Below are 14,774 nucleotides of genomic sequence, written 5' to 3' on the forward strand. Positions count from 1 at the left end.
CTTGGGAAATGGATGGACAGAGGATAACTACACAGTCCAATAGCGTCTGTTGTCACGTACAGATTCTCTCTTGTTCTGTATCTTGCTAACTTATGACTGTGTGCTGAGAGCAAACTTGTAGCGATTTCCCATGACCTATCGGTAGTAGTTAGGTTTTCCCTATGTATACCTCTTTACAAACGCACCAGTTCCAGGAGGCTGTGGGCCATTATTCTTACTGTTGAAATGATAAAACTTGTGTCACTTCCTAAATGAAAGAGCATACTGTTTTTTAGCAGAGAATTCAGGAGTCAAAATACAGATTTCAGATTCAGCACCCAGCTTTGCTAGCCAAGGGACAAGATGCTTCATAAAGGCTCCCAAATATAGGTCGCTAACGTGGCTATCAAGAGGGTTAGGCTGGCACTTAATTACCTCCCTTTTTAAGTCAAGTATGTGGTAAACTGTTATTTCATTAGTTCATGCTGAATACTTTATGTTAACTTTTTCTTTCGTACTTCTTTTTTCTTGATTGTGATTGAAACAAACTCACACTCTTGGGATATTCTCTGTTTGAACTCAGTACTTCAACATTACCTTATACTGGAAAATAATTAGCTGAATATTGGAAAAGCAATGTGTAAATCTGAAAGCAGAGCGCAGCTGAATGTAGAATCGATCAAAATTCAACTGTTAGTCTGCTAGCTCTTAAAAATGTTTTCCATCTGGGTTCAGCAGTGGACTGAAGTCTTGCTATTCTTGCCTTTTATACAAAAGATGACTTGTATTACAGAATCAAACTTAAATTACAGTGCAAAAAAACAGAGTTGCTCTTTGCTCCTTCTGGATAGCAGTACCCAAGAGAAAATGGGGAAATAACGGGAACAAATACTTCTAATCTTGGAGCAATTTTTAGCACAGATGATGGTGTGTAAGAAAGAGATCTGATAGTCTTTTAGCCTGAAATCTACTTCAGTGATAACAAGACATTGTAACAAACAGCAAAAGGCAGCAATACTGGTTTTGTTCATATTTCTCTCTGTCAGCTGTATTAGCTGTTACATATGTCTCCTGGAGTAGTAGATTACTAAATGCACTCAACCACATTTTTGAGAATCTCCTTTTCTGTCCCCCTTGAGAGATGAGCTAAAGATACATAGAGGAACAAATGAAAATAATATCCTTTCCAGGAAAAGTAGCTTAATTCAAGCCAGTATGTCAATGAGGGATAAAATAAGGATCAGAACACAACTATATGCACAGATATTTGATGCGGGAGAACACCAGAAGCCCATGCTGGTCTGACGGTAAAGGTCTGACATTTAAAAAACTAAAATATTTGTGGCTTGCAAAATGAGGATTGCAAAGGAGCTGTAAAAGATGAGGCCATCCAGTTCAGTGTCATTAGGCTCAACTGCTGACAGCGGTATGAACAGACCTGGCTTGCCATAGCCAAAAAGTCGGTCAACACAGACATCGCACCAAACTGGAAAGGGAAGGAGAGATGGCACAGGGAGAAAAAAATAAAATAAACAAAAGAAACGTATGAAGAGGCAGAAGATAATATACTGATTTAAAAAATGATTTTTTCACTTCTGCATTTGCTTGCTGAAGGGGTCTCCTAGTTATGAATGCAGATCATAGGGCGTTGCAAAGATAGAAGTTTGATCGAGATGATCTGAACTCCAAGACTAATTTCATATATAATAAGTACATGTTGTTTCCCTAACACCCCCCCCCCCAAATTTATGAACTTGTTTTGCAAGGTTTTCCAGTTTAAAGTATGGTGCCATCTATGCTTACCTTCCCCCAGAGCCTGCAGAAAAGACTGTTGTATCATGTCCTGACAATGTTGTGCATCCCTGGAAAACTTTATAAAATGAGGGCATTCAGATTAGAACAATTGTTTTCTAATAGTACGAGTGCAGAGAGATGTTAACATACGTCTACACTGCAGAGGTTTTGTGGGAACAGAATTTCCTTAACGTCCTATCATAAGGCAGTAATTTACATTTATTTTAGTGCCTTTCGTCCCAAAGTGATTTACTTGTGAAACCATTACACGTGCAATAGTTGCTCTGCTCACCCTGATATGCAGCCTCTTATGTAAATAAAATATCTCAGAAAATACCCAGCAATAATTTAGGATAAGCAGCAAAAAACTTATTTTTTGCGGGGAGGCGGCATTCAGGGAGGTAGAGTGGAAACTACCTGCATTGGCAATAAACTGAGACATACCTCTTGTTTGCAAGCAAGCTGTCCTTTCCTTTTTTGTGTTCTTGTGACAAGATACTTAGCAGAATTTGCAGATTTATTGGGATCTGACTGGGCCTTGCTGTTATGGCCTCAAACTTGCCGCGTCTAGGCTATGAATCATGTACCTTAGTGCCCGCACTACCTTAGCACCTGCACTACCTCAGCTCCCATGTATGTATTTAAAATTAAGCTATAAATCTCTGCCGAATCGGGCTGTGGCACTGAAAAAGCAGGTTAATGTCAGTTATCTTTAAAAACATAGAAATGAACTCTGCTGTAAAGAGGACCTTTCTTCCTTTTTCCGTATTTTAAATAATCTGGCACTTTAACAAAACGCCACAAGTGGCTAGGTCCACTTTTTGCCGCCTGCTCAAAGATAGCATGCCGTTTCTGAAAACTGTACTGGAGCATTATTTTACTACTAGTTTAAGAAAATTGGAAACCCCCTTTAAATTGTAACAAAGTTTAGCTGTTCTTAGCGTGTGGTTATTTGTCTAGGAAATCAGGAAAAGAGGTACAGCAGAGCATTACAAAAGGAGAATGGGTTCACTGCTAGTTTCAAAGCAGATAACCTTCCTTAGATTTAATGGAGGTAAAATTATGTCTTTTCAGTAGTAAGTCAATAAAATGTTTCCTTCCTATGGTGTGTAGTGGTGTGCATGGTGGCTTGAGTTTCTTTTGATTTGCATTGGATTCTCTTAATGTGACATTTCTTGTAAGTTTACATAATACCGATCACTTCAAGCCAAAGTGGAATGAGAGGCATCGATTTCTTCTTGTCGGTAAATTGTTAATTTTATAAGCAATCTGTCAGCTTTCCCTTCAAATAATTTTCCTTCCTGAAGTTTAAAGGCTTCTGCCATGCTGTATGTTGCTTAGCCATGTGTGGCTTGAAACATTGCCTAACTACTAATGCATCCTGGCTCTCATTTTCCCAGCTTCTAGACCATGGACTTTTGGCTCTGACAACAAGAGTCTTGCAGAAGTAACAATGGGTTCCCATTGCACTGAAAAAATAAATACGGTTTGAAGTCACCTCCACCCCCATCTTAACGCACAAAGGAGTATATTCACTTCAGAGGGCTAAGAATATTTTGACTGACTAACTTGGTAGCTTATCCATGGCTGCTTTTTAGATCTGCAGTATTTATAAATTCCAGAGGGTCTTAGCACCTCAAATCTGATTACATTTGGAAAGGTTGCAGTGAAAGACTTCTGGCTGGATTCCATGTTTATAAGAGGCTTCAGAAACTCCTCTGTGTGTGCGTCGATCGTACGAGTGTTGGATAGATGTTTGCAGTGACTAAAGTGCTTGGGATTAATCTCTCTATCTTAATTGCCAGCCTTTGTCTGTTAAGGCTTGGTGAGCATGCGCAGGAAGTAAAACCCTACTTGTTACCTGGTTGTGTCTACAATTTGTTGAGGGTAGCCAAATAGCTGAATAAGTAAGGAGTAGCTTACTCCAGAAACACTCGGGGCTCAGCCTCATCTTCTTTAGACAAGTACACTCCCATTAGAGGGCAAATGAAAATAAATGGTTCAATGGAAATATGCAAAACACTTTGTTTCAATTTTGATCCCAATGGAACTTGTTCCTACATAAGGAATCAAGCTTAAAAGGTCTGACTGTCAGTAAAGCCCTTTTTGCATGTATATTCTAATATGATACCCCTCCCCTCAAACTCTCCTAATCTAAACCATTTCTTCTTTAAAGATAATGTTGGTGTCTCCATTTGTTCCAGTGCTAATAAGAAAAAAGTCAACCCAAATTGTTCAAATGAGACTGATCTTGTTCCTTTTAGTAGAGAGTGTTCCTTTTCCACTAATTTCTTTCTTTCTTTTTTGTCATCTCTTGTGGAATTACACGTTTTAGTGCTCTCTCTCGCAAGCATTCTGTGTCTTGCATAATGTCTAAGTAAAGCAGTTATTATGTAAATGTTTGCATATTCTTTTCTCTCTTCTAGACTGATTCATGGAGGGCAGCTGTTAAACGGATTGGCAGGTCCCACTGTGATGAATGCTGCTCCATTTCTCTCCACTACATGGTTTTCTCCAGATGAACGTGCCACTGCAACAGCTATTGCATCCATGCTCAGCTACCTTGGTGCAGCATGTGCTTTTCTTGTGGGACCTTTGGTAGTTCCATCTCCTAATGGAACATCACATCTTCCACTTGCCTCCTCAGAAAGTAGCACGGAGCATATCAAGGACCGCATTGAAGCTGTCTTGTATGCAGGTATGGTGAAACTTCAGTATCTGACGTGCTACTAGTGTGTGATAACTACTACCCTCTAATGGCTGGCCTGGCGATTTTAAAATGGGCTTCTCCAGCAGTTGTCTGTCCTGAGTAGCAGAATCCAGAGGTACAGGAGGAGCTGAATTGAATCCCATGTGACATGCATAAGTGTTACCCAACTGAGCTGTCTTTCTGAATGTGGACACTAATTCTTTCTAAACACAGCATGTAGTCTAGCAGCTTGTATCTTGTTTTTCTAGGAAAACTGCCTTTAGCTAGAGCTTTGCATTTTGGTGCAGAACATCCAAACCTCGTGGAACTTGAACAGTAAGCCTCTCAACACTCACTCATGTGTTGCTGTATCATTAACTGTGGTGGTAGAAATCCACTAATCTTTCAGCATTTGAGTTCTCGTTTGTGGAAAATCAGTCCTCATGTAGGGCGTAACTGTGTAAAAGGTTTTCCAAAGCGACTAATTGATGAGTATTAAAGACCATAACATTGGTATAAAAAAATCTCTTGATTTTAGTTTTTAACCAGAAAATACATACCTCCCTCCTTCATACACAGGCATAATAGTTATTATGTAGGAGCAATAATTTACTGAATAATACTCATTTATGAGCATTACGGTTATAAAACACTAGCTTTTATTTACCCAGGCTTTTTCTTGCAGTGTTTTCTTTAGCAAGCCAGGTGATTTCTCAGGTTCTTCAAGAAACTCGTTCTAGTAGTGTTCAGTAGCAAAGCCTTTTCTTTTAAAGATGTGGTAAGTCCTAGCTGAAGGAACTTAGGTTTGATTCTCAGCTAGCATATGCTGGCATAATTCCATTAACTTAAGTGGAGCCTCAGCATAGCATATCAGCTAAGAATTTGGGCATGTATTCTTTGTGGAGTGCAGTCAAGATAGGTTACCGGCTCTTCCTTTTGGTTTAAAAATTTCAAAAAAATATCTGAAGTTTTAATAGTATCTATATCTATAAGTGTTTGTGTGTGTGCATACACATGCCATACAGTTTATATAAGCATGCATATTGAATCCTGTTGGCTCTTTGCAGTGTTCTGTGCCTGTCCATTCTTAATGTGACAGCATTTCTTTTAGGTTAATAATCATTGGAGTTGATTATTCAGTACTGAAGTTGCATTACTCAGTGGGTGGCAGACTTTACCTTTCCCTTTGAGCAACCTCCTTTTTCCTAGACTGCACATACCGAAAGAACAGGAAAGCAGATTTTTGGCCTGCAGCCTCGTTTAGAGGCAGATCCAACATGTGTGCCATGGCAGTTCAAAGTGATGGTCAGCGAGAAAGGAATGCAGATGAAAATCTTTGTTCATAGTATTGCAATTCAGCATGTGTTTGGGGAGCAATAGATGAAATGGAAATAAACCTCTAGTGACTAGAGGAGGAGTGTGCAGAGAGTAAGATGCATAACAAAGGCTTGAAATGGAAGCAAAATGGGTTTAGGTTGGACATGAGGAAAAACTTCATCATTTGAATAGTGAGGTAATACAACAGTACAATAGACTATTTAGAGAAGTTGTTGGAAACTTTTTCATTGCAGCTTTTCACGAAGAATTTAGGTAAGCTTTGGTCCGAGATAATGTAAGATCAGCAGTGCCTAGAGCGTCCTGGGAAGAGCAACAGTGGGAAGCCCAGGACAGCCCCACACACCTGTTGCTTAGAGCTCTGGAGAAGACTTCCACAGCCCAGAGCAGGTGGAAATTGGAGAGGACTGTACTCAGCTGCAGGAGAATGAAGCAGAGCTCTACAACTGGTTTAATTACAAAAGAAGATCACAGGAGCTGGGATGAGTTGATGGAAGGGATAGGACTCCTTTTCTGTCATCCTTTTCCTTCAGTGAAGATATGTGATGTCTAAAGGTGCATTTTTGCAGGTTATAGTGCGAAGTGGGGGGATGCAAGTTCTCCCTTGCCACATGGGCCGAGGAAGGATTTTTTTTTCCTTTTCTTTTCCTATGGGTGTCAGGGTTCTGGTTTTTTTCCTCTTCCTTAGAAGCATTGGGGGTTGGCTGCAGCCAAGGCTGAGGATTTTGACTAGAGCATGTTAATGATCCCCAAAAACCTAGCAGTTCCTAGTTGAAAGGCTTTGCTCCTATGCTCAGGGTCAGAATAAACACCACCCTTTGCATAAGGAGGGAATTTTACCCCGCAGTCAGACTGACGTGGGATGGGGTTGCCTTCTCACAGGGTGGGGTTCGCTGGGAGGTGACAAGGGTGTGGTGGTGTTGCAGCATGCCAGCATGACATGAGGGTGGCCTGTGCAAAGCACCTACGCAGGTGTGAAGAGGGGGAGCTCCTGGCTTGTGGGGCTACCTACCATGGTGGGTGGCCAGGAGGAAGTGTCACATGATGCAGTGTGCAGCATGTGCCTGGGCTGCGTGTAGCTGGGGCCACGCAAGTTGGACAGCCCTGTGTTAGACGGACATTTGTTTAGAATGCTTCGGATAGGAATGATCCTCCCTTGAGCAAGGGGCTGGGCTAAGTGACACCCTGGGGTCCCTTCTAGCCCTGATTTTCTCTGGCACTATAAAGAGTGCACATATTAAGTAGGTCCTGTGAATTAGAGGACATTGGCTTGAGATTCATAGATTGTAAGGGGCTGGAAGGGACCTCGGAAGGTCATCAGGTCCAGCCCCCTGCACCAAGTAGGAAAAATGACAGTGAGGTGACTGTCCAGTCTTGTCTTAAAGATTTCCAGGGTCAGAAATTGCACCCCCTCTGGAGGGAGCTTATTCCACAGTCCAGGCACCCCAACTGAAGAAGATTTTTCTAATGTTGAGGGAAGTATAATATTTACTCCCTTAAGCAGTTTTGGGTGTCCAGTCACAGCGGAAGTCTTGCTTCTCCTGCCCACATAGACCAACAATCTGTGCATTTCTCTTCTTCCGGTGGGGAGGATTTCCTGAGCATGTTCTTCAGAAAATCGTATGCAGGCTTTTGGTGGCTAAGCTAAGAGATGCATGCATCGAGGCCAATGGCTCGGTGTGCACCAGCTGTTTTTAAAAGGCGCTCCGCATTCATTTTGCCGGACCCACAACTCGGCACGGCTCTAGAGAAGCAATCTGTGTGAAGAATTTAACAGTAGGTAGAATAAATCCTCTGCATTCCTAGGATGGGGAAGATTTTAGAAGAGTATATCCATCATATCAGTGGGTGGTATTGTCACAGGTGCGGAAGTGCTGCATAGCATTTCTCAAATTTCCTGGGAGAAATATGGCATAAGGCAGCTGTAAGTTGTTATTTTCTTCCGCACACTTTTAAACAGGAGCTGGCTTCCTCCTGGTAACTACACCTACTGTGTGGGTGATGTGTCACATGAGGTGAGACTTGCTCCTAAATTTTAGCTCTTTTGTACCACTCCCATCAGTGAAAAGGAGGTGGACCCTGCATGGTGCTGGCCAGCAGAGGGTTGCCCTTTTGATGGGGAAACTCTCAACTGAGAGATGATCTCTGTATTAAATCCCAGCAGAGCACAGGATGCATATGATGTGAGCAGGAGTGGAATGAGATGAGGCCTTCTACCAAACCGGGGAACTGTAACTTGTTCCCTCTTGGATGTGTCGTCCTTCTGGATTGCATTTTCTTGTACCTAGTGGAGCTCAGAATTGAGAGCTAATTACTTCTGGTGTGTAATTAGTTTCTCTATAGCCCTCTATGTCTGCAGATGTCAAACACTTTGCAGAGGTAGTTAGTATTATTCTTCCCATTTAACAGGTGGTGGGGAAACAAAGCAGCCAGGAGCTTGTCGTGGATCACATGGGCAGCTAATAACAGTAAGAGTTGAACCCAAGTCTCCCAGCCCCCTGTTTTTCTGCCAATCCACCAAACTGTCTCACAGCATCTTGCTTGAAAACACACCGCAAAAAGGGCCAATTTAACTTGTTGCTGGACACCCACCTTAGTCTTAGCTGCCTTCCTGTTTTCTGTTGGGTATAACATTAAATAAATAGCTTCTGAAAATTAGGTGTTGATTTTTAGATCACTGTAATAATACAAGTTGCTAATTTGGGATGAGTGACACGCAAGCTTGTTCTTTTCCCCAAGACTTTGTCTGACAGTGGGTGAGGCCGTGATTATACATAAACCCAGTTTACAGTCTTTCTCTGAACCTTGTTCCATTCCCTCTCCATTTTAATATATTGTAGCTTTTTTGTCTCAAGCAGACTGAATTATCACCGCACCCTCATCACCTGTGCATACCACATTGATTCACAACTAGAACAGTGGGGACCTTATAGAAGAGGATTCGGCTGTATCATTTGAACTGCTTGGAGAAACTGGCATTGCGCTTAGCTCTGAGCAGAGCTGTTTGTTATTATCCTAGCCATCAAATTTAAAGTCATTGTATTTATTTGAAAAAACTAAGACTCTTCTCTTACTGTGTAACTGTTCAGGGCAGGATTTTTATGGCATCTAAGATACAAGATATATCCTTTTAAGAGGAGAAGGACCTTGCATCAAGGAGACTTGTACCTCCTGAACGTAAAGCTTTTTCCCTTTCCGATGTTGAGATTACTCATCCAGCAGGGTGCCTACTTTCATGGCTAAACTGGAGACGCCTTTCTACTTTGACGTTTCCAGATCATTATGGCATGGTGCCCAGATTGCTTTCATGAGGCATTTCACATTCACTCTTCAGCAAAAGACATACGGCATCTGTACTCAGCGTAGTATTTCCTACACCTTAGTTTATGTTGGCTGTTCTTGCGCCCTCTCCTTGTTTCAAGTGCTTTGATGGATCTGATCAGCATTTGTTGAAAGAGCTGTCAAGTCAGTCGGTTACTGTTGAAGAAATCTTTTCTCTAAGCCTGCAATTCCTCAGTCCTTACAGGGCATCTCGTATTTTACCTCTTTCCACGACTTTCTTTAATTCCATTTTGCAGTTAAAAACAAGCTATGAACTTGGCCTCCATTTGTATTTAGTCTTTGGAGTCTAATCTAGCAAATAATGGGAGTTACAAAGGTGAGCTATTCCTCTGTTATCAGACCTCATGATGGGGGCAGCCCCCCCCCGTCTGCACTCTGACCTGTAAGAAACTCCCCATAGACGTCTGATGGATGGAGATACTAGTGTGGTGCACACAGAGCTAAGCAGGCATGAGGGTCCTTTTGCCCCTTACTAGTAGTGGCTATTTTTGGTTCAGCTCCAAAGTGAGCTCTGCCCCTTTTTATGTATAGGTCGATGCCCACAAAGTAGATTCATTATCATAGGAGGTGCAATGTGAGGAAGATATTGTGGGTTGCAAGGAAACACCACTGGGACTGTTACCAGTAACAGTAAGTAACAAAGGAACCAAATGTAGTAGAGCCATTTGTATCCAGTGCTTCACAACCTACTTCATTCACAGCAAATGGACATGCCTTGTAGCAGCTACCTGTGCTTGCATGTGACTCTCTGCTGGTGCATAAACCCCCGTGTTCACAGTCTAGCCCTACAAACTGTCTACTATGCTACTGTACTTTCAGACTAGATATTTTTCAGTGAAAAGAGCTTGAGGTGTAACCCTCAAGTTGCCCCAGGTGAACACTTTTATTAAAACGTTTCTGTGTTTCTAAGAAATGCTAATTTTAAGAAAAGTCTTTTCTCTTAGTCATTCATGTTCCACATTCTCAGTTCTTACTGATTTTTCTTTTGTTTCTTTTTAAGTCATTTGGTTTTTACTGATTTACACCCATTTTTCAGTTCAGATCCCCTGGCCCATTCCCCACTCACGCCAGCTAACGGGGATTTGAACTGAAAAATCGGTGATTCCAGTAAACCAAAAGCACCGCTGTGCCGGTTACCTGAGGCACAGACTTCGTGCGGGGGCCAGGGTAGGGTGTCTGGGGGTACAGGACTCCAGGCTCTGACCCTGAGCAGAGTGGGACAAGGCTATGGGAACTGCTCCTGGGGTGCACAGATCCAAGCTGCACCCCGGCACCTCTGGCTTTGGCCCTGCGCTGGGAGCTGCGAGCCCCAGCAGTAGCTTGCTCTCATAGATCTGAGGGCATGTACCCCCTGGGAAAAGCTCAGCACAGCCCTGCAGCCCTCCTGGGAATGCTTAACAGTAAGAGCCGCAACCCTGCTCCCTGCACCCACTGACAGCTCACCCCACTTTGCTCCCTGCTGCAGCCCTGGGAACAGCTGACGTGCTGCACCACACTCCTCCCCCTGCCCCTTCCCTAGTCCCAGCCTTACTCCCTTCCTCATTGGCAATTCCCCCCCGCCCCAGTTAAACCATTTGGGTTTTTTCATTTTTTTTTCTTCTCTTTTTTTCCCAATTTCATCCTGGTTTTTGGGTCAAAGATAAACCCAGAAAAATTCCCAGATTAATTTTTTGTTTTGTTTTTTTTAAATAAAAACCAATGATGCGGATCACTAGTTGTGATATGGGGAAGTAATAACATTCTGTAACCAGTGTCCTGACTTTCTCTACACCTTGAATTTACCAAATGACTCCACTGAATTTACCGAATGACTCCATGACTCAAAATTATGCTTTGAAAATGTGATGACCAAGTGGAGTTGCTTTCTTAGCCTCTGGCAAACTGTGCATCACCTTCTGGGCGTCACTCCAATCCGACAAAATAGCGCATGTCTCATTCTTGGAGCTAGTCATATTCAGCTAAATCCCAAACCACTTCCTTATTCCCCATTCTTTCCTTGGAAGCAGTAATGTACATCAGCATTGAACGTAGTGTTTTCTGAATTCCTGTAGGCAGCACGATCTTGCAGTGTGCAAAAGCAAAAATGTCCATGAACCTTAGGAACCATCATTTTTGATGAGACTGCAGTAGGAAAAGGATACACAATTTAGTTCAAAGGAGGTCATTTTAATGCACCTTGAGAAGAAATCCTGTGTATTTTTTCTGGGGGGGGGGGCAGAGGGGATTTTGTATAGCAAACTGAAGCTTTTGTTCTGTGGATTTTGGGGGATTTTTTTTTTCCCCACCAATTGGATTGTTCAGATTCTGTGTACTGTCTGTCTGCTTTTCATTTCATGAACTATCTTCCCCTTGTTTGGCAGAAGAGATGGCGTAATGCCTTCTCTGTGTTGATGTTCTATTTTTCTTTCTTTTTTAAGGATTTTAGATGGAAGTTAAAGCAATCAACTACTCCAACCCTTCTGAAATGTAATTTGTGGCACTGGTGAAGAGCTGCTTTGTAATAAGTTCACAGCTGCTCTTAAGGTGACACAATCCATGGCTAAAGGTTTTTCTCTGTAGTAACACTCTTGTTTTTTAACAGTGTAGGAAGACAATTATATTAAAACTAAGCATGGAGGGAGGGAGAGTGCTGTCAAAATGGTAAATACCTGTAACAAATTTAGACTGGGGTAAACTGCCCCCCCTCCCGCCCCCCCAAGATGTTTGATCATTAGACTGTTTGATCATACCTCCTTCTAGGTGCTCATTACTTCCCAGGTTTGGTCCAGGTTTCCATAGCAAATTTTTTTCCAAGGTGTAACACTTGCTAGTGAGCCAGCTCAGTAGCTGCAAACAGCTCTGTGTCTTTGTTTCTCTCATCTACTTCTATGCTCACTATCCGTGGAGGATAGTGGATCCAATACTTTCCTAACTATGCTTATAGATGTCTTTTACCGTACAATAGATAGTAACGTGCATATCGTGTCACCTTGATTCTACCTTTGTTGAATCCTTTTTTTTTTTTCTTTTTGCATCTTCATCACCCTGTGCTATGACCACTGTAATTCCTTGCCTCTAGGGTTTCCCCAGGCTCCAGCTGTTTCAGCTTACATACAAACACATCACACATGCCATCTAACGCAGGGAAAGGGACAGCAACCTCAGAGTCCTTTGCTTGGTGCTCATTTGAAGTTACCCTCCTTGCCTTGAAAACCACAAATGGAGTTGCCCTAGCCTTCCTCCCAAACCAGCTGTCTCTGCTCTCCTCCAATTGTTACTCCAGCTGTTTACACAGTCTTCAACCTTAGCTAGGAGCTGCTGAGGAAAAGACTTGTCTGTCTTTGGGAGTGGTCTGTCCATCTCTATCCACCGTGGTGATTTCTTGATCTCTGAAATTTGGTCTGAAAATATTTCCTATTTTTATTTTAGTGATGCATCTTCTTAACTGTGTAATTCTGCTGTTGAACTCTGTAAAACATTGGACACAGTTTGTATGAAAGAGGCTAGACTCCTAGTTCGTGTTAAAGTGTGCTTTTAGTGTTAAAATCAGTGCTAACTATTACTGGGTTTTCTCCTTAATTTTCTTTCAGAATTTGGAATGGTCTCTCTGATATTTTCTGCAGCACTAGCCTATTTCCCATCACGCCCCCCATTTCCTCCCAGTGTGGCTGCAGCCAGTCAGCGCCTCAGCTATCGCAGAAGCTTTTGTAGGCTCTTAAGGTAGGTTTTCCTTGGGACATTTTGGGTTTATAGTTGAAAGCAAACTCAACTTTTTTTTCCTAAACCTAAATTCAAACTGAAACATGGGCATTGAAACTTTGCATTGGAAAACCTTGCAGTGCTTTTCTTCATCAAATAAATATTGATATTTATAGATGAAAGAGCCCTAAATATTAAAGAAGTGAAGTTATTAAATGTTAACTGTTGTCAGAAATGTCGCAAACCACATATTAAAGTCATTTACTGTCAACATGGCCCGAGTCATCTTGCTAACATGGATCTGTGCAGTGCTTTTATTGCAACATCTGCCACGGGGCAATTAAAGGCGAGAGGCAGTTTTAGTATTGTGAGTAGCCCACTATTAAATTGCTTTCCTCCTTTTTGTCACTTTCAGTCTGCCCACATTGCTGATTGCTTATTATGTCAAAATAACTGTGGGCCCAGTTCTTTAACATTTGGAGGTGTATCGCAGCCCCTGCTGCAGGGGGAGATTTGTAGAAAGAAAATATCCAGATGCTGCTGCTTTTCTCCCACTCTTGTCGGCTTTGTCTGTTTAGGTTGTGAACTTTTCAGCACAGGAGCAATTTCTTCCTATGTGTTCATACAGCTCCTTGCACAGTGGGACTCCCATCTCAGTTGAGGTTTCTTGCTGCTGCTGTAATACAGAGACTAATAGGGGCTTTCATAGATGCACTGCTGTACCCAGGTAAAGTCCAATCGACTCCAGTGCCACTCTGCACAGGTACAGCAGTCTGCCAGTCACAGGATTGGATTGTGTATATAAAAGCAATTCCTGAAGACGTGGATGAGAGATTGCAAAACCTGAGTAGCTGAACCATTAAAATCATTCGTCTCATACACTACATGTGTTCTATATGTGTTTTTGTAAGTCAACAAAACTATTCTTGTTATAAGGAGAAAGTAATTTTTTTTAATGCATTTCTTTTTTTTTTTATTAAATCGTGTTTCTGCTTTTTGAAAATCAGGTGAAGCTACCAGAAAATATGAGGCAAGGTAATTGCTAAAGCATCTTGAAGAAGGGTTGACAGTGGGGGAGGAGAAGGTGAGAATAGAATTGGTCAGTTAATCCATGGTGTGACCTATTCAAGGTATTAAAAAAAGAAATTCCTATGAGGGCACTTAGCACACTTATTAATGCTGTCTTATGAGCCTCGGCTGCCCTGCAGAGAGACCCTGCCTCGGGGCCAAGTTGTAAAACTGTTACTGTCAAATAAAAACCCAAACAACAACCGACTCTGCAGGTGAAATATAAAATTCCTGTTGACAGTACTCCGTTTGGGAGCCTTGTAACTATAGATTGCTTGTTCAATGTACTGTAAATACTGGGGCCTGGGATACTTGTAAGGTCAGATGGTAAACTTGCAAAAGTGACTTATTGTCCCACAAAAGCTAGGCCAAACCTTTTTTGATTTTTAGATCAAGAAACTTGGTAGTTAAATAGTGAATGTATTTCTGCATTACCACACTGCTGTCAAGAATTGGGATTCTTTATAATGCTGTTAAAGAAAACCTCATGCCCACCTTGTTTTTAGCCCTTGCACATTCTTCCATACAGACCTTCACATAAGGCATACTTTGTCTTCCTACTAAAGTCACCGATCCATCACTTGGATCACTTCTCTTGGGGAGGCTTTGAGCAATAATGCATCAGGGGAGGGCTTTTTTAGAAAAGAAAAGAAAATGTTACCTGCCGTGCTGCAAAACAAATCTGCCATCCAGTTCATTAGGCATCTAAACTCTATTGCCCGTGTAATCTAGATTTCATAATTCTGGGGACAGGGACTGTTTCTTCTGACCGAGTTGCCCAGGCTGGGGGTGCCCAGTTGATGAGCACTGGAAAATCCTGACTTATGTCACAAGATGAACATGAGCCTGCAATGCGATGCTGCGGCTAGTAAAGCGACCAAAACGCTGG

The 14,774-nt window shown here is 42.1% G+C and overlaps 1 protein-coding gene across 1 annotated transcript in view; it reads left to right on the plus strand.

The window, feature by feature from the left end:
• DIRC2 (disrupted in renal carcinoma 2) overlaps positions 1–14,774 on the plus strand; it is a gene marked incomplete at its 5' end in the record, with an annotated part of 108,047 nt that overhangs the window by 40,077 nt on the left and 53,196 nt on the right. The window contains 2 exons of the mRNA XM_019553572.1: positions 4,200–4,471; positions 12,709–12,838. Of these exons, the coding sequence (XP_019409117.1) occupies positions 4,200–4,471; positions 12,709–12,838 (402 nt within the window). The remainder of the gene's footprint in view (positions 1–4,199; positions 4,472–12,708; positions 12,839–14,774) is intronic.

The sequence above is a fragment of the Crocodylus porosus genome, unplaced genomic scaffold (assembly GCF_001723895.1).
Source record: "Crocodylus porosus isolate Cpor-Errol unplaced genomic scaffold, CroPor_comp1, whole genome shotgun sequence".
Classification (NCBI taxonomy): domain Eukaryota; kingdom Metazoa; phylum Chordata; order Crocodylia; family Crocodylidae; genus Crocodylus; species Crocodylus porosus.